Source organism: Homalodisca vitripennis, chromosome 4, assembly GCF_021130785.1.
Source record: "Homalodisca vitripennis isolate AUS2020 chromosome 4, UT_GWSS_2.1, whole genome shotgun sequence".
Classification (NCBI taxonomy): Eukaryota; Metazoa; Arthropoda; class Insecta; order Hemiptera; family Cicadellidae; genus Homalodisca; species Homalodisca vitripennis.
Genome location: NC_060210.1, coordinates 149,333,202 through 149,352,949, shown reverse-complemented (window position 1 = coordinate 149,352,949; position 19,748 = coordinate 149,333,202). Strand labels below are relative to the sequence as shown.

At 34.5% G+C, this 19,748-nt stretch overlaps 1 protein-coding gene across 6 annotated transcripts in view; it reads right to left on the bottom strand.

Annotated features, from left to right (window-relative positions):
- LOC124360323 (protein FAM102B) overlaps positions 1 to 19,748 on the bottom strand; it is a 154,147-nt gene that overhangs the window by 131,781 nt on the left and 2,618 nt on the right. For all 6 annotated transcript variants that reach the window (XM_046813843.1, XM_046813847.1, XM_046813848.1 and 3 more), the window contains exon 2: positions 18,960 to 19,237. In XM_046813843.1, coding sequence (XP_046669799.1) covers positions 18,960 to 19,105 — 146 coding nt within the window. In that variant the 5' untranslated portion in view covers positions 19,106 to 19,237. The remainder of the gene's footprint in view (positions 1 to 18,959; positions 19,238 to 19,748) is intronic.

Here is a 19,748-nt window from a genome sequence, read left to right as displayed (position 1 = left end):
TGTCTGTCTGTCCGCAGGAACGAAAATGGAGTGAGCTGTACACTTTACATTTTGCATGCAACTCTGTTATGCGACATACTGCGGTCTGGCGTACTACCTTGTAATAACAGTATTGCATACTAATACTACCATGTTCATACAGGTGTGTAAAATAACATAAAATAAAATAATACCCTACACATTACTCTGTATTACAACTTCAATAAAGTTTAGTTAAACAACAGAAACGACAACATTGTAATAGTAAATCAAATAATCAAAGATGTAAATCCGATTTTTTACGTAGACTTGTTTTGAATTGACGTTTATTTCGAGAGTCTTTAACTCTTAAAACATGTCACGAGCAAACAAGACCTAATTGCCATTGAAGACATATAAGAGAACTAATTGTATCGTGTTCGTTTTATTTCAAATATTCCTCCAGAATTAATTTATATGGATTTATTTCGATTCGAATATATTTGCGGTGCGTAGTCAACATACATTTCTTTCACATACTGACAAATTCTTCCATACTTTTTTGATTTTTTTGATATAATTATTTAAGTCAAGTTTCACAACTGCAGGTGCATGAGGCGCATTCCTCAAATTTCGTAACGACGGAAACAATATTCGCGTTCAATTAGTAACACAATAAATCTAATTAGCGTTAGTTCAAAATTAATTGCTTAGCTTACAGTTACAACTAATTGCATAAATTAACAGCTTACAGTTACTGTAATATTCAATTTATGGTTCCGCCGCTTTTTTTGACGTATTACCTTAAATTTTTATGTTTATGTTATGTTTATGTTTATGTTAAACATAAAACTTGTAGTACATATTATATGAATGCTATTTATTTAAGGGTTTTATAACTTGAGGATTTTAGGGAAGGTTTAATAAAACAAAAGGTTCTGACTATACATGCGCATAGATATTTAAAACTGCCTTTCGGTTTTCGGTTTACAGTTAGTTTTTGTATGACATTTGTTCGTTGCAATCGTGGCTATCGTTAAGACTAATGTAAAATTATTATTCACGAACGTTGACATGCACCGTTATTGAGCCACTTTAATTCCAACTCTCGAGAGGAATATAAATTAATTACTAATAAACAAAACACAATCAATATTTTATTTTATGGCACGCATCGAGATCAATACAGTGCCATCGCATCCTGAAACGCTGGTAAGCGAAACTCGAGTTTGCGGTGATATAATACGAGCAAAACACGTTGCTAAAGAAAAACATGAAGCCTAAAATAGCCACAGGAAAACTAAACAAGCCGAGTAAACATATCAGCTGAGATAGAAACTGGGACTGACACGATTGTTTACCTCCGGAAAAGGCTAATTATAAATTAATTACACGGTATCTTACCAGTTAATTATAATTATCATCAACCACAAGGAAAACTACTGGACGACTTGCCGTCTCGGTTTGTAACAAACAACTCCCTCAATACTAATTACTAATTATTTACTCTTCAGAATATATAGTGGCAAATTATCTCCTTTGGAACAATGTAAGTATTACTGAAAGAATAATGCAATTTAGAGTAACAGCGTAATATCCTCAAGTAATGAAGTAATGAGGAATCAATGCATGTAGGAACCACAAGATTAAACCAGATAAAATCCACCAAGAGCATTTCCAGACGATCCATTTAGTGTAATATATTTACTTAATATAATAACCACATCATAGAAAAATAAACAATACATAATTCATCGCAACCGGCAGTAATATTAAACTTGTTGCTACTGGATTTATGTTCCATAAATACAGAATATTAATTTACGCCTGGTCAATTCAATCGAACCTATTGTAGAATGGTATTAATATTGTTGTTTTCATACTAAATAAAAATAAGTAGGCTAACAATTTTTTTTGTAAACACCATTGATTTTGTATTACTAAGGAACTGGCAGGGCCATCATACAATTATGTTATTGTCCGTCTATGTGTAAGATAAATCTTAAAAGACTAGAGGCTTGAAACTTTGTAGATAACCCTCCAGAGCTGTCCGTCGACCTGTATGTTCCTCTGAGCGATAACTCATGACAGAAAGTTCTTGTACAGAAACAACTGTACTGATTTTGGGGTCAACAGGTAAAAGGTCTGTCCGTCTATGCGATAATTCTTTCGTTATGTTCTCTCAGATCCTTCGGCATTCCGTCGTATCGGTTTAATATTCACAAATTCAATGATTCGTAAAAAACGGCAAACGTAATGTCTGAGCCTCTCCACATTATGTCAACCCACCGATGTGTGGTGTCCGTACATTGACAGAGTTTCCCCGGTGTAAAATTACACAACACGCGTGTTGTCAGTTCAGCTGGTCGTCATACCAACTATAAACACACTTTTTTGTAAAACAATCATCGTGGGACAATCGAGGGCCGCGCGATGTACGGAGTTGTAGTTGGAGCATGAGCAAAGATAGCGTAGGTTCATCTCTTCCGGCTATACCGAGTATCGCTCGTACTTTGTACTGTGCATCTCGTGTTGTACCGGCTATAATGCTATACACTGTCTTGTAGTAGTATACAAGCTTACCAGTACAAGTGTTTTATGTGACGTCAGTCATGTTGAACTCTCGGTGTCTCATCACAGAACTGCGCCGTTCAAGCATGCATCATCATTAAAATGAGCAACTAAATTTTGATCTATTTTATTCTTAGTTAAGATCTTGTTATCATATTTTATTTGTTATATACTGTAATATTAATTTTAGGCGATAACTGACTTCTTAAAAACAGTTAATGTACTGAGAAACTCCTGTAAATAATTGCAGGTTTAAAAAATTAATTATTCGCCATTATTCAAAGAACATAATGTTACACATAATAATAACTTTTAGCATCTGAAAATCCTAGAACTAAAAATCTGTCGCCTCCAGTACAAAACTACTTTAATATTTAATATGTATTATATACGATTGGATGGACAATAAAGGGATAATTCTTCACTTCTGCCTTGTAAAATGGAAAATGTTACCCATATGATAATTAAGCCCACTTCCATTAGTCCTTACACTCACACTTTCACCATAATACAAGAATATTGATAATACAAAGAAAGACAACACAAGACATCCCAATTGAGAGTTCCATTGAAATTTCTGTTTTAACTTTTCTGTCATAAATTATTTTGTAGAGCCAAAATAAGTAACAATATACAGCAATTAGATATAAAATGTATGAATGCTCCTATCTCAGTTGATTTCCATATGTGGCAAATCCACTTGAAACATACATAACTCAAACTGTAAGTGTTTCCATTTGGGGTGCATTTTTAACGAATAAATACAAAATACTTGATCAAAGTTTAATAAGGCGACAGTTTAAAAAATGTGCTTACTTAATTTTAGAAAACCCGATATTTGAACAAAATAAATGTATGGAACAATAATAAAGCTCAAAAATAATACTTCTTTATAAATACATATAATGAATGTATGTTATTATATTATATTTGATGCACTTGTGCATTTTATTATTGTAACGATTTTACAGGAATGTTACAAATTTCAGTTTAATGCAATTGTAAACATGCACTTTCTAACTGTTCTATCATCCGATTATTACAAATAAAGTACTAAACATTTGGTATTTTGGTCTCATGGACACATTTTGTCCATTTTGTCTGTAAGTAGTGGAAATATTTATACAAAATTATGTAGGTTGTAATAAAAGAATTACTAATAGAAAATTGCAACACGATAACTTTACCATTTTAAGTAAAGCCACAAAACATTCAGAAAAACGAAAATCTATTTCAGAACCATACAAATTACAGTATATTTCCTGTATATTTTGGCTGAACTTCATCTGATGAATGTTGATCGAGTAATTTTGGACATCCTGTGTGACCATCTGCTTGCCACTTGTCCACTAGAGTGGGCAGCCATGACCACTGAGGCTAACCAGTGCCGTGTTCCACACCCAAGTTTATAACAATCGGCTAGACGAGGGACGAGGGAATGTAACCTTGCAGTGCATGTAGTGGAGGAGACTAACATGCGATGCTGGCAAGATTTCGGAAAGGGAAGCAAATTTATATGGTTTTCAAACCGTTAAACTGCCGTTCCGTGCCAAATCATTCTAAATCGTTGAGAATTCCTAAAAGGATCGCACGGATATATCCTATGTTGATAAGAACGAATTCTCTAATTAAAATAATCACTCCTCATTAAGTAACTAATAAATTTTCAAGGTATTGGGATTCTAGAAACTTATAATTTTTAACATTGTTTTATACGCAAATCATGTATAAAACTTGTGCGTGAAGAGTGCAAAAATAAAAAACAGCTCAATTACGTTTACGTCATATAAATTATAGAAATTCGTTATGACCATTTTGAACACTGATATAAAAACTTAACATTTACTCTCTTTACAACAGGTAACAGTAAGTAACCTTTAACCTCACTTGAGGGGACAGCAGTGAGAGAAAACCGACATGAAACGATGGAGCAAGGATGGCTGGGGACCAACCAGAAACGTTGACAACTAGAGATTGCTTGACCTATAGCAGTATTAAAGGCCTATTTGGTTGGTACAACACAAGCAGAACACTTATTTAGATTAAAGGAGACCAAACAAGTATCGAGGTAAAGTTTAAAAAAAAGCATTCATAAACTTTTTAAACGATACTGAGGCACCTTTTTTTCAAAATACATGAATACATTCCGCTAAGTGATATAAAATCTCTATGAAATTTAATATGGCAAGCAATTAATTAGTTCTGATAATTGTAACAAATTATTAACATTAACTTTGAGACATTGACTATAATCGTACGCAATATTTATCACTACATAAAACGTCTTGACCTACATACATCCTGCAGATATGAATGTTACCGATCATAAAACTCAATAAAAGTATTTTTTTTTTTTTATAAATAGTTAAGAAGATTTGTATTCTTTTACACGCCTTATAATTTTCTAGTACCACTGAAGACGGACGCGCCTCATCGAACGGAATGCTACAAAAATAAAATCTCACCCTTTCTCACTTCATAAAAACATAATCTTCGAAAATAAAAATTTGTGCAAATTGTTCTTTGATAACATGTCTATAATTTATATTACTATTTCGCTGGTTGAAACAAAGGCTCCTCAGATTGGCAATCGCCAAGCACAAGGAATTTTCAATGAGGACGAGTTAATTTGTAACTCGACTTCCACCCAGAGATGGCTTTCGAATTGTATATTACAAGCTTCGTTGTCAGTACTTTAATAGATTTAGTTTATTGTTACAAGATGTCCACACTACACGTTTTGGACGTACCTGAGGGCAGTACAGGTGTCCTTGGGTAATGAAACGATAATAATTTTTGACATTGGAAATTTTATTTCGACGGCGGTGTGTACCATGGCTTTAACGAGCTTCGGCGTTCAGTGCTTTACTTTCGTTGATTAATTTCTTGTTACTCCGTGTTCATACCAAACTATTTGGACGTCTTAAAAGCCCGTATTCCTCGTGTTTAAATAGTATTAAGCCGTCCCGGAACTTAACACCCTGTACACTTTACAAAAAACAGGAAAGGGTTTATTCTATTCTATGGTGAAAAATAACAGCATTCTAGACCCATTGGCGTTGTATAAGCACCAAACATAATATTCATGAAATCGATTATTGAATTTTGTAAAAAAAAAATAATAATAATAACTGCCAGCCAAAAATGTAGGTGTATGTCGATAAAAGAGTTATCGAAAGTGTAAACAATATGAAACCATATCATAATTGTTAAGGTTAAAACTTGTAGATTACAACCAAATGAAACATTACAGACTAAGACTGTCAAATGTTACTAACAAACAACACAGCAGTACTGGTACCACTATGAGATGTGTATGTCATAACATAGAGTGACGTGTTGTGTACGTCACAGGAGGTGCAGCGGTTAACCACACGAGACTCATACCACTACCACTTATGTACAGTACGTTTTATTTATGGTTACAAGCGCATGTTTACTTTGTTATACTCTGATAAGACTGTCAAATGTTACTAACAAACAACACAGCAGTACTGGTACCACTATGAGATGTGTATGTCATAACATAGAGTGACGTGTTGTGTACGTCACAGGAGGTGCAGCGGTTAACCACACGAGACTCATACCACTACCACTTATGTACAGTACGTTTTATTTATGGTTACAAGCGCATGTTTACTTTGTTATACTCTGATAAGACTGTCAAATGTTACTAACAAACAACACAGCAGTACTGGTACCACTATGAGATGTGTATGTCATAACATAGAGTGACGTGTTGTGTACGTCACAGGAGGTGCAGCGGTTAACCACACGAGACTCATACCACTACCACTTATGTACAGTACGTTTTATTTATGGTTACAAACGCATGTTTACCTTGTTATACTCTGATAAGACTGTCAAATGTTACTAACAAACAACAACACAGCAGTACTGGTACCACTATGAGATGTGTATGTCATAACATAGAGTGACGTGTTGTGTACGTCACAGGAGGTGCAGCGGTTAACCACACGAGACTCATACCACTACCACTTATGTACAGTACGTTTTATTTATGGTTACAAACGCATGTTTACTTTGTTATACTCTGATAAGGCTGTCAAATGTTATTTACAAACAACGCAGCAGTACTGGTACCACTATGAGATGTGTATGTCATAACATAGAGTGACGTGTTGTGTACGTCACAGGAGGTGCAGCGGTTAACCACACGAGACTCATACCACTACCACTTATGTACAGTACGTTTTATTTATGGTTACAAACGCATGTTTACTTTGTTATACTCTGATAAGACTGTCAAATGTTACTAACAAACAACACAGCAGTACTGGTACCACTATGAGATGTGTATGTCATAACATAGAGTGACGTGTTGTGTACGTCACAGGAGGTGCAGCGGTTAACCACACGAGACTCATACCACTACCACTTATGTACAGTACGTTTTATTTATGGTTACAAACGCATGTTTACTTTGTTATACTCTGATAAGGCTGTCAAATGTTATTTACAAACAACGCAGCAGTACTGGTACCACTATGAGATATGTATATCACAACATCCGGATGTCGCGTTATTATGTTGATGTTGATGATGTATGATGAAAAGTAGGCAGTAAACGAGACTGTAAATTGTCGTTCAAATTTTACTTTAATCAGTGCAACGTACAATATTCTTTCGGCTGAGAAATAAGGAAAGAGGAATATTGTTTTAAATCAGCGATCTCATATAGCCAAATGATCTGGGTAGAATGGCTTGTATAATATGGTTTCTACCTGAATAATAAAGGTAATAATACAATTATAGTGTTTTTTTTTCATTGAAAATGTTGAGCAATTAATAATATACACGGACGGGTGATACGAGATTACCAAACATTGTAGTGTGCTGCTTTTAAAAGCGTACTTATTAAATTCTGTATTGTCTGTCTCTTGTTTACGTTTGACAGAAGAATTCCTTTCTTTTCTTACTCATGCGTAAATTAAATAAACTTTTAAATCGATGAAAACATTAATTCAAACACTGCATTATTGTTTAAAAGAATTACACAAATTTATCTGTCAGTGATTTATACATTACTTGCTGTACGGATACAATACATACTTACGAATCACGCATATACCGAATATATTTACACCACGTTAATTTATAACTATTATTTAAAGTGTATCTAAATGAATTTATAATCATATTTATAAATTAATGCAACACTCGTTATTTTTTTAGTTACATTGCAGTTTCTCTAAATAAAGCACACCACAGACCAAGAATAATGTATTATAGTATATAATATATACAAGAATCAGTCTTTACTGAACTCCACGAAAGAAACAACTCGAGTTATGGTACTTCTCAAGTTTGGGTAAGTCCCAAAAGAAACTTGGATAAAGAAACTAAGACAGCTCTGGAGTGTAAGAGTTGAGTACCGCACTTCATACATAGAACTTTCCGATGAATAAAAGATGCAGTAGTATTAGGCAGCCAAATTTGTGGCAAGACAGGCAGATAAGAGATACCGTGGTCCACGAACAATGGTACAATAAATCTTGTGATCACATATTTCGGATAAACATTTGTCACAACAGTGGTAATGAGTAGCAAAGGTTATTACCACAAATAAACGTTATTATTTATGTAGATATAATTTCGTTCCCTGTGTGGTTATAAAATAAGCGAGGTGGAATGGACCGACGTAGGGCAACCCTACTGTCAGCTGAGGTCGAAAACAAGCTCTCCAGAGATAAATGGCCACAGCTCGACGAATTGGTTTACATCCATGTTGTCAATATTGGCTTTCTTTACATTTTACTCTAGGGTTCTTGCTTTTCAAATTTCGAGCACTAGTAACAAATTGAATAATTATAATTTACGGATCAATAATATTGAAGACCATAAATATTATTAATGCAAAATAAAGAGTTGATAAAATATGCAGTATAATGCAATAAAATATTCATTCACTCAGCATCCTAATACATGAACCGTGTCAAATAATTTCATTATGAGTTCACTGCCGCAAGTTATTTACAAAAGTTGCATTACGATTCACCAATTCATGAACGAATGATGTAGACCGACGAGCAAAATGATGTTAGCTTAATTCAATTAATGAAACTAATTATGTATACGCTTACTGATGAACCGCGACACATATACACAAAACATTCTCACTTTGTGTAGATTTCATAAATTTTCTATTACACCTTCGAAATATGACACCAATAAGACGTGCCTTGCTATAAATACATTAAGAGAAAAATATAATAGTGAAGTGTCGAAGTTAAAAATTACGATTTTTTTAAATGTAATTTACTACCAATGAAAAATGTTGGTATTAAAAAAGATATGTTGCCTTTGTAAATAAATTTATGAGTCACAAAACGTAAAGGGAATCCTTCAAAGTTGACAGAAAGGGAGAATACAATAGAAATTGTTACATATTCAAACATTATTTTCACCGGAGGAATGTTTTACCGGTAGTTGCACAATCTGAAACATTCTTTTCCGCGAGAGTGCGCCACCACCATTGCCCGATGTTTCCGGTTTACTGAATTTACTGCATCGCCCGTGCGCCTTCACCCGGAAGTTATTTATTTACCTCTATAGAACAAAAAACCACTACATTAACGTTATCTAAAATTGATTAGATATACGTTCCGTCGTGACTTGGGACTCAGAAACACATTCTCAGATATATAAAACGTTAAAGTAGTGTATTTTCCTTTGGGGAAAAATATATGTAAATAAAACATTTTCCGGGACCATAAATGAAAGTAAATGAAGAGTAACATTGTGCAATAAAGGTATAAACAGGCACTAATAGCAATATAAAAATGTATGTAGATAATAATAATAATCTAACATCGTAACGTATAATTATGTTTATGAGTATATAGCGGTACGATTGTGTCACGGTACGGGGGAGTATAAACTCCAAACCGTAGTGCAGAATGCAGATGAAGTACGGAGTATTAAAGTATAAGCAGTGGGTGGTGGGAGAGATAAGGAGCGGCAGGCAAGTCCAAGTGACGATCAAGCTCGAGTTTGTATGCAAAAGGCGAGCATCATGTCCTCGATTGTCGAGTCCACTGTCTCTAGCGTGGTCGACGCCTTCACGTTGCAGTCTCAACACCATCCCTCGTCATGGTTGACAATATAAAAACAATGCTGCCTTTGAAACCATTCAGTAAATCAAAATGCAAATTCATTTATTAAACTAAAACAAATTTAACTTATTCCAAACGTTTAAAAAATATAAAAATTCTAAACAGCAATTGACAATTTTTTCCAAATAATCTACTATCTTTTGTACACAAGAATCTACCAATTAAATTAAAATTCAGACAACGTGACAAATATTAGCTCTATCATCGATCAAACCGTTCGAAATTTTTTAAGGCAATATTTAGAGAACATATTCAGGTAGTGAAATAAAATAATCACACTATCACGAAATCAAATTTTCCTGAAAATTTCATTATACCAAATCTTTTGTATTCATAAATTAAAGTGTAGGGGAAATATTACCTTTAACATTTATGTAGATCAGTTAGTTCTAAAGACATCGTAATTGGAATGAAATTTACTTGCACTTCGAGTAATGGGCTTCGCTAATGCTCAGTCTACAACGTTGATAAAAAATGACTAAGTATTAAAGAACACTTTTCTTTCTTATTTTGTGGCCAAAACACATGTTATCATAGATAATTACTTTTTTATCAGTTGATGAAAACCATAAAGTTATTTTACGTATCATACGATAATTTCAAGAACATCTATATACTATTTGTAAACATAATCGTGTACCCGATTAGAATTAGGACCTTTTAAGAACATTTATTCTCTTATTCCCAGGCTTTTTATCAATATTGCACAGTGGAAAAGTTAACCCTTTTCAGTAGTTTTCTCCTTCTCACAATGCACGATGTCTATTAAGACCATATTGACCGGCTCTATAGTCCATATATCAGCGAAAATGTACTGATACCACAAGCGAAGAGCTCGAGGACGTCTCAGCTGTTGACCAATGAGTGGCCTTGGCCCGGCACGCGGGCTGTGTCACGTCATTTGCTAAACATCGAGCGCAGGCTGCAGGCAAGGTGACGGTATTAGCCAACAGTCAAGTCAGTCAGTCAGTTCACAGAATGGTTTTACTCGAACCAAACAGCAAGTATGCAACAATAGAAATAAAGAAACAGTTCTAAATTATATACATACCGAGCAACATTGTCAACAGTGAAAACTCTTCATACTAACATGACGACTTGGACGACTTGGTAGTGAAACAAAATCGAACTTTTGTAACAAGACGCGCGACTTTTGGCTGCAGACCTCGCTCTGATATCCACCTAAAGACTAATTTCTCGAAGGTGATTCCCAAATACTAGGTAATGCACGAGGGTGACCCATCTGAGGACTGACCAAGGTTCTTGTTGCACGGCATCCATGATTTTGAAGAAAAAATTACGTTTTCCAGTTTATTATCGATTGACGATAAGATTTATGTTGACACAACGTCTAAACTTTAATAACACAATTAAATTCTTGTAATGCTTCACCGTCACTGTAAAAACCCATCTTCAGCTAACAGCTGTTAAACCGAAACCACAACTATGACTAAATTAATTATGCAACAAGCTTTTAATTCTGAACGCGAAATGAGAACCGGCGAAATGAAAAGTTTTCAATGATTGTGGAAGCATTAGTTAGGTATAACTCTCATAGTGCGATACCTACAGATGGGACAAGTTACATATGCATAAACATACTACAGTTAGACCGTTGAATTAAAAAATAAATAAAATGGCATCATTTCATCAAAATTTGAGATAAAATATTATGCTCATGTTGAAAAGGGCGATTTATTCAAACCATATACACTATCGGTACTAGCTGAGGCCTGATATTTTGCAACACCCAACCCATCGATTTATTTACCCTTTACGAACAAAGGTTACTTTTTTCAAAAGTTACCCATGTCATTGCGTTTTTTGAAAGATTTTGAAACCGTTAGTTATATCTAACTGTAATAATGCAATACATATAGATGGCACAAGTTACATATACTCGTATGTATACATACACACCACTTGGACCGTTGAATAATGAAACAATTCAAATGGCATTATTAAATCAAAATTGTTAATTTTTAGAAACACCATTATGTTTATCTTCAAAAGGACGATTATTTAAACCAAACAAATCATCAGTAGCTGATGACATCCTTCAATAACCAGTCCGTCGATTCATTCACCTTTACGAAAGAGAGTTCACTGTGCAGCATTAAAACTGTATTAACTGAAAACTACTCAGACGCTGCGCTGATCAGGTTTAAATTAACTCTAAAGCATAAACTTGAAGAACAGAGATGCTGTTGAGAATGTTTAAACTGACATATCAACATTCTAACATCTCTTGTGATTGGATGCGAGATTTGTCGGTCCTTTGACATCATGAAAAGTCACCTTTTGTTTGGAAAGTACATAAAACGTTGGAAACATTCTGCTTTAGTGCATAAAACGCATGAGCTGTTTGTAAACACCGCTTATCTGTAGTAACGATCCGTAATAACAGATAATTACCGTAATACACATTTAGCCACAAGTACAAGCGGGGCCGCCACACTTGCTAAGGCCTAGTCCATACAGGTCGTTGTCGGTCATCCAGACGTGGCCTTTTGACTAAATTTTACCTTTAGGCATACACGATCAAAATTCAATTTTGCGAGCACATTTATTAAATTTGTTTTCGAAAATTATTATTAACTTTGTCTTAATGAAATCTCATAATTTACAGCCTCATGAGTGTATACTAACGTGTATCTACTACAATATTATACTTTCATTATCCTCCCAGTAAAACAAAACCCAGAAATGAAGCCAAAATATAATCCAAAAAGTAATTATTGATTTACAGGTTACAACAACATGCATACTATTGTGAACACTATTTCTAAACAATGACTTGGCCTCAATGACGTTGTCCGTACTTATATATTTTTTATTCCACCTTTGCTGCAACTTTCAGTGAGTAACCGTAAAGACTTCATTCGCTTACTGATGTTATCAGAATCATATTATAGTCTAGTAAGAATTCAGGCGGACACAGATATTGTTTACAAGTGAAATCGAGTTCAAATACAGCGTTTTATGGATAACTTTTTAATTACACTACTCACTACGCTTCTGATCACAGGACTACCAAAAATATACTGTAGGTCCAAGTTTCTGTGCAGTATACACACGTTTAAACCGACCATCCATAGTAATCGATATGTGTGAATCATAGTGTGAACATCGTAATTAAAAGCCTTCATTCAGTCAGTATTAACTTATAATGGAACTACTGGGCACATCCTGAGCCCATCTGTCAGATTGACGTATCTGACTACAAAGAGCAGAACAACTGGAGGCAGACTGAAGAGTACTCGACAATCTGTCGTGTCGTGGTGAAACATGAAGTGGGGGGGGGGGGTTCGCACTGCACTTGGCATGTTTATGGTGACAGATACACACTGACCGGGATATGCGTAACGTCACTTGCATTAATTCTATTTAAAAGTGATAATTCAATTCCTGAGTAAGAAATAAAGCGGTTCATTACAATAATAGGTATAAGGTACCACAAGAACAAAATGGCTGTGACCAACCCTCACCCTTTCCCCCAAGGATGGAGCCGTGAGACAGTGTGTACCGGTTCTGATACTTGCGTAAGCCTAAAAACACATAGTCTGTATTCACCTTATTCACATTTGAGGTTAGGAAAAAAAAATCGAGAGTATACGCTTGAATAAGCTTTCCTGTAGAAAGAAAATCTCAAAACTGCTCAAAACAAGCGGTGACGTGCGATGATTCCTCGTTACTAGCAACGAGCTGCAAGGTTGGACGCGTTCGCGGCTTCTCTCTAGGTGATACAACAAAAACGTGTTCACTATCAAGTCTGCTCAGAGTTCATTCATCCTGAGCGATCATCAAATCATATTGCTTTTGAATGTAGATACGTTGTTCATTATATTTGAAGATAGAGACTGAACCAAATACTAATATTTATGATTGTTTATTGGAATATACAGATATGTTAAACAAATGTCATGTCATTCGTGTTTTTGTGGGAAAACGGGGATTTAATTATATATATATATATATATATATATATATATATATATATATATATATATATATATATATAATGATTTGTTTACAAAATCTTGGTGATTTTAGTGAACATGAAAGAAATTACGGAAAAGATTGCTTAAATATGTTTCGGTTTTGCCTAATGCTAGCTAGCCACAGACTACTGATCTAATAATTCTGCATTTTATATGTTCTAAAATTACAAATTGTTCATAATTGTGTTACGATGAGTGAACATATGCTATTTGTAGCAAAATAATAAAAGTGTAGTTATTTTTTTTTACTATACGGTAATTTAACTTTTATTATGAAGACCTATTGTAAAACCTAACTGTTGAATAACACTGTATTATCTCTGTTCCTGGACAGTGATGCACCACAGGAGGAGAACTGTGCTGTGCAGCATAAAACTGGGTCTGTAGGCCGCACTGACTGACATTGGCACAGCGCCGCCACCGCCGCGTGCACAGCTCGGGTACCAGACAGGAAGTTAACACTGGTCTATTGTTGTGTCTCTCTCATCCTATTTGTGCAGATATTATAATGACATGTTTGCACGGTAATACGCCATAATGAGTTAATCATGACACGTTTTGTGAATCCTAGTCGTTGTAGTATCTATGGGGCTATCTGGTGTTCATCGTGATGGCGATAGGAATTTTAAGGCAACAATTAGGCTAGTTGTATTTTCTCCAGCCTGAACTTACGACCTGTCTTAAATGCGGTGATATTGCGTTTACCGACTAGCATTCCAATTCAAAAATATTCTTTTTAATCGATATTTCCCAATATTTGTAACACAAATACATACATGCAATAGACAACGTCAATGGTGATCGACAAAGAGATCGATAAATACATAACAATACAGTAGTTTGTCTAAAAAAAATGTAAACATTTACTTAAAGATTTTAACCTTCACAAAGTTATAGATACAATTTTAAAAAAAAATACAGACGTAAGGCTAAAAGATTAATTTAAATCATAAAAAAGATTTAAGCTTAACCAATTGCAACATCTTAAATCATTCAACAACTTAAATCATTTTAAATCTACCTGTAAGTGTTTATTTTCATTGAACAACTTGTTACAATATTTTCAGACTTACAATATAAAAGCTATTTTGACATCTACTTAACCTACTGCATGCCTACTACATGTGATATCCAAGACAATGAACCATCAAATACTACACCAAAGATTTTTAAATTACTATTTTGTATTAATCTATGACTAGTGTTTTGAAGGTTATAAAGTATGTTCTGGGGTTTTTTTCATTATTCAAAAGAAGGCTGTTTGCATAAAACTTGGAGCAGTCGTCAGATTTTAATTTTAAGAGGCTTTGATCTGAATGCACACTTCAAAAAGTAGTGTCATCTGCAAACATGATGGTTGATGAGTCAACGATATTGGTTTCCAAGTCATTAATAACAACACTATAAAAAAGGAGAAGCCCCAACACACACTCTTGAGGCACCCGAAAAACGACCTCAGAACAATTTTATTTGCTATCCGCCTGCATCAACAAACTGAGTTTTGCCTTTCAGATTTAAGATTTGAAAAAAATCTACGTGGACACCACAGTATTCCAACTTACTCAAAAGAATACCATGAATCTATACAGGGCAGTAATCCGCACTCAAAAGTAGAGGGAACTCCAGAGACCAAACGCATCAATGGTAGGCTTTTGTGGTAGACACTCCCCTTCAGAAGCCAAACTGACAAAAGTTGTTGGGATTCTAAAAAAATTGTACAACTGTTTCAATAATCTTCTCTAAAACAGGTACTAGAGAAATTGGACGGAAAATTTTAACCTGAGACCTGTCCCCTTTTATATAAACAGGGACAACTCTTGAGACTTTTGAGAGCTGGAGAATACACCTTCTACCAGGCAGGAGTTAATACAAATTACAAGTGGTAATAAGATTGTGTTGATGACATACGTTATAATATTCGCTGAAAGACAATATACATCTTTGCTTTTAGAAGCTTTCATTTTCGACACATCACTAATTTTCACTGTTCACACTTTTCCACTCGAAGAGTGAGGTGGATCGCTTGGCTCGTTACAGGAACTCTTCAGAAGAGATTGATGGTGGCGGTATGTTGTTTCTTGCCTCGCTGAACAACTCGATGAAGAAGCTGTTGAAGTCCTCCGCGCTGATTGAATAATCTGCAACCTGCCGTCCTTGAGCTGACACCTTCCTGACCAAGGTAGAGGCAGCCTGACATTTGTTAGCTGAGAGTTCAATAAATTTCACATTTCATTCAGTTTAGCTTTATTTACCTCTTATTTATAAAGATTTCAAAGAAATGTTTGTAGGCCCTGACTTTAAATGCACAAGTAAATTGTGCGATAGGCCATAACATAATCTTTCATTTTCTTTAGTTCCTGAGTATACCATTTTGATGTTAATTTTGTTTTACTAACCCGTTTGTTCTTCTTTTTCAACACTTTCAAATGGCACTTGGTTGAAAAACTCTAAAAGTTTAGTAAAAAATAAAGCTAACTTGTCTTCAACAAGCAAGTTACCTAAAAGTTTCAAAAAAATTTCCAGACATCAAGAAGAAAGGTTACGGAATATATAATTTTTGTGGTTATTCAAGTCAGGAACAGATGACATTTGCAGACTTGTCTCCAGGCCACTGTTACCACCTATATCAACACAAACTACACAGATACTACTCAGCTCGAGTGGAATGTTGATAAAAGTGTTGTCAAGGCAGGATTAAAACGGGTAGGCTTATTACTAAGATATTTACAATCAAACTGCTTGATAAGGTTTAATAATTTTCTCACACTGGGTTGATCTCGTGTGACATTGAACTTGGAGTTAACATCACCACAAATCAGTCGGCTGATATTTATCAATAGCAGCTTTAAAATGTTCAAAAATACATTTTCACCATCACAATGATGATTCTAAGGTTTCCAACCTCAACAGCAACACATCCAAAATTTATTTCTTCACACAGCGACTCAAAGTGAAGTGCCTTACACTCAAATGGTTTGTTTTCACATAAAAAATTCGAACATCACCTCTGATATGGTTTTTTACGACAGTCAGTACATCGTAAAAGGTATATATCCCTCCACTTGAAGGTAATGAGCTTCATCTGCCAGCAGCCAATGTTCACTGTTGCATAAAAAATAATATTTACTATTAGAACTCAGTAGACATTGTAAGTTTTCCTTGCTGTTTAGGCCCTGGACAATTAAGTAATGAAACCTTATTTTACTCACATCTTCTGCTGGGTTTAGGCTATCTTTAACCCCGTGTGTACCTTTATTTGTGAGTTTAAATTGCACCTCTGTTTAAGAAGATTAAAGGTATTTATTAGAGTATCCTCTGGCCAAAATTTTTCACTGAAAATATCCTCTCACAGATTTTCTAGTACACCCACTTTGGGGGAACCGTAAGTCGAAAATTTTGTAGCCAATTTTTCTAACACGTAGCTGCCACTTTTCAACTGTTAGTTCAAGCTTTAAAACAAATATAAACTTCAACCTTTTGATTGTGTCGAGATTATTATTGGTAACTGATTTCCTACTCAATATCTTCTAATTAGACCGGTTTGTTGGCCTAGGTTTGGCAGTCTCCTTATTTAGGTTATGTCCATTTGAAACTTGGGTTCTCTTATTTACAACTGTTTTCCACGGAACTGTTTACACTTACACCAACAGAATTTTGAAGAGATGGAATACTTAGTTTTCTGGCCGTTTCAGCGTTGTCATGTATATTTTGCTGTATGTTACGGTTCTAGACAGAAGACATCGAATGTGAGCATTCAATTTAATGAGGTTAACAATTATCAATGGTCGAACTCGGATTGGGGACATTGATAGACGATTGCACTTTCCTAGTGCTCATTTTAGATGTCTGAGCCATTCCTGTTTAAAGCGTTGGTAGAACTGAACTTGTCAACGTAAACGGTTTTGCCGCAGTCAAACATTTCTGGCCATCAGGAGATCTCAACCTCTAGGACCACCCAGCCTCTGGCACATCTCAGCTTTAGGGAGTTCTCAGTCTCCCTAAAGCTGGAGATATCCAACCCACATTGAATCTCAATTTTCGCCTGGTCAACCGATATGTTACACATCAAAAGCAACCTCTCTTCCTACCAACCCTTTTCCCTTTCAACAACATATGTTTAAAAATTAACGTTTAACTTCCAGTTGCACATACTGGATTACAGCTGACACATAATCACATATGATATATACATTAGTGCTGACACATTAAAAAACTCGAATTAGCAAGGTCCATCATACTGGAATTATAGTGATTATAAACAATTATTTTTTTAATTTCTAAGATGCTTAGAAAAGTTACAAACATGTGTTTTATCAGCTATACTTTACATTCAAACTATATTTTTTAGAACAATTCTATCAATAACTAAATTACCTGAGACAGTGATGATTCAATGTTTTGTGTTGTGAAGACTTCCACTGATTTTAGCAGTACTTAAGTTCTTTCTCAGATTATGCTAATTATTTTAAAGGTTATATATAAAGCTATCAGACAAGTTCATTGTTTTTCAAAGTGCCCAACCAGACATAGAGACTGTGGCAGTTTCCATTTAAGGAACAGATCAATCAGAAATTGGTTATTATAAAGTGTTTTCGGTAACTCTGTACAAAAGCACGTACCTATTTATGTACATCACCCTGACTGTGAGTAATCACAGCTATGTGAAGCACTGCCAATTAAAGACTTTACATAGCATATATCCATTTAGATACATCAACCTGACTGTGTGAAGTAGTCACTAAATATAATTATGAAGTGAAAAGTTAACACCTTCACAGCTAGTCTATTATACTGTTATACAAAACTTTTTTTTTTTTTTTTTGCTGTACCCAGTGGTGGGTTCAACTGGTAGGTATAAACCAGCCAGAAGTGATCCCTACTTGGTATATACACCACTTACTCTTCTGCGCTATAAGGCGTCTGCCCCAGACAACATTTTAACACGTTCAGTACTAAAAAATATGTAATATACCATGATAGGTGCTCAAGAATTCATTATTACACAATATTACGCTGATATACACTAAAAAATACCTTCTACAGAAACTAACACTACAACAATATTGTTATAAGTAAGAAGAAGCCATGAAAATTCTCTATACTAAACAAAAGTGCTTAAGGTACACTGAGCTAATAAAAAAAAATGCAGGATGGGAAGAATACCTCCCACATGCAACTGGTGTCACACAGCCATTGGAGGAATACCCCCCCCCCCCCAATGCAAACTGACAGTGTCATTTTTTACTTGTTAAAAGTGTTACAAGGTATAACAAAAATTAAAAATATTGCTTACCTGCTAGAGGTTTCACTGAAGCTCCCACCATCTAGTAAGCGTACTTTGGCAAAAAGGACAGCACTCACGAAAGGAACAGCTGTTAATTCGTCTATACACACATCCACAGAGAACTTGTATTTTTTCTTTTTCATCATGAACGCCATGTCACACAACCGGGTAATTTTGCACAGTGGATATTAACTGACACTGATTTAATGAAGTGTTCTCAATCCGTAGATCAAATTTTAAAATGTTATATTATTTCCACACATTTAAATTTATCATACAGATTAAAGCTGTAAAACAATAATGGATTAGTTTAAGGCTTGAATACACTAAAGTAATATGAAATTAAATCAAAGAAATAAAACTTAATTGGTATGCTTTAATAAGCATCTAATTAAACAACTGATTAAATATATTCTTTGATTATATTCATCTAAGCTCATGTAAGGAATGGCTTAAGCAATTGCTACAAACCAATTTACTATCATTAACGGCTATTTGTTTGATATTATGATTTGCATTAATTTTGAGTTTAAAATTAGTATAATTAGCATCAAGAGAAATGTTTCAAATGTTACACTTAAATTTGTCACAAGTTACTTTCTCAATAAAGTAGTATATATCAGGAATATGTACTAGTATGCATTATGTACAGTATATAAATAAAGAAAAATTAGGAGCAGTGCAAGCTAAAACATTTTAAAGTAAAAAAATTATAAAATGTTGTATTTTATAAAATGAATTTATAAACCACAAATTATATCATTTAAAAGAAGGCTACAGTAGCTAAGTCATATCATC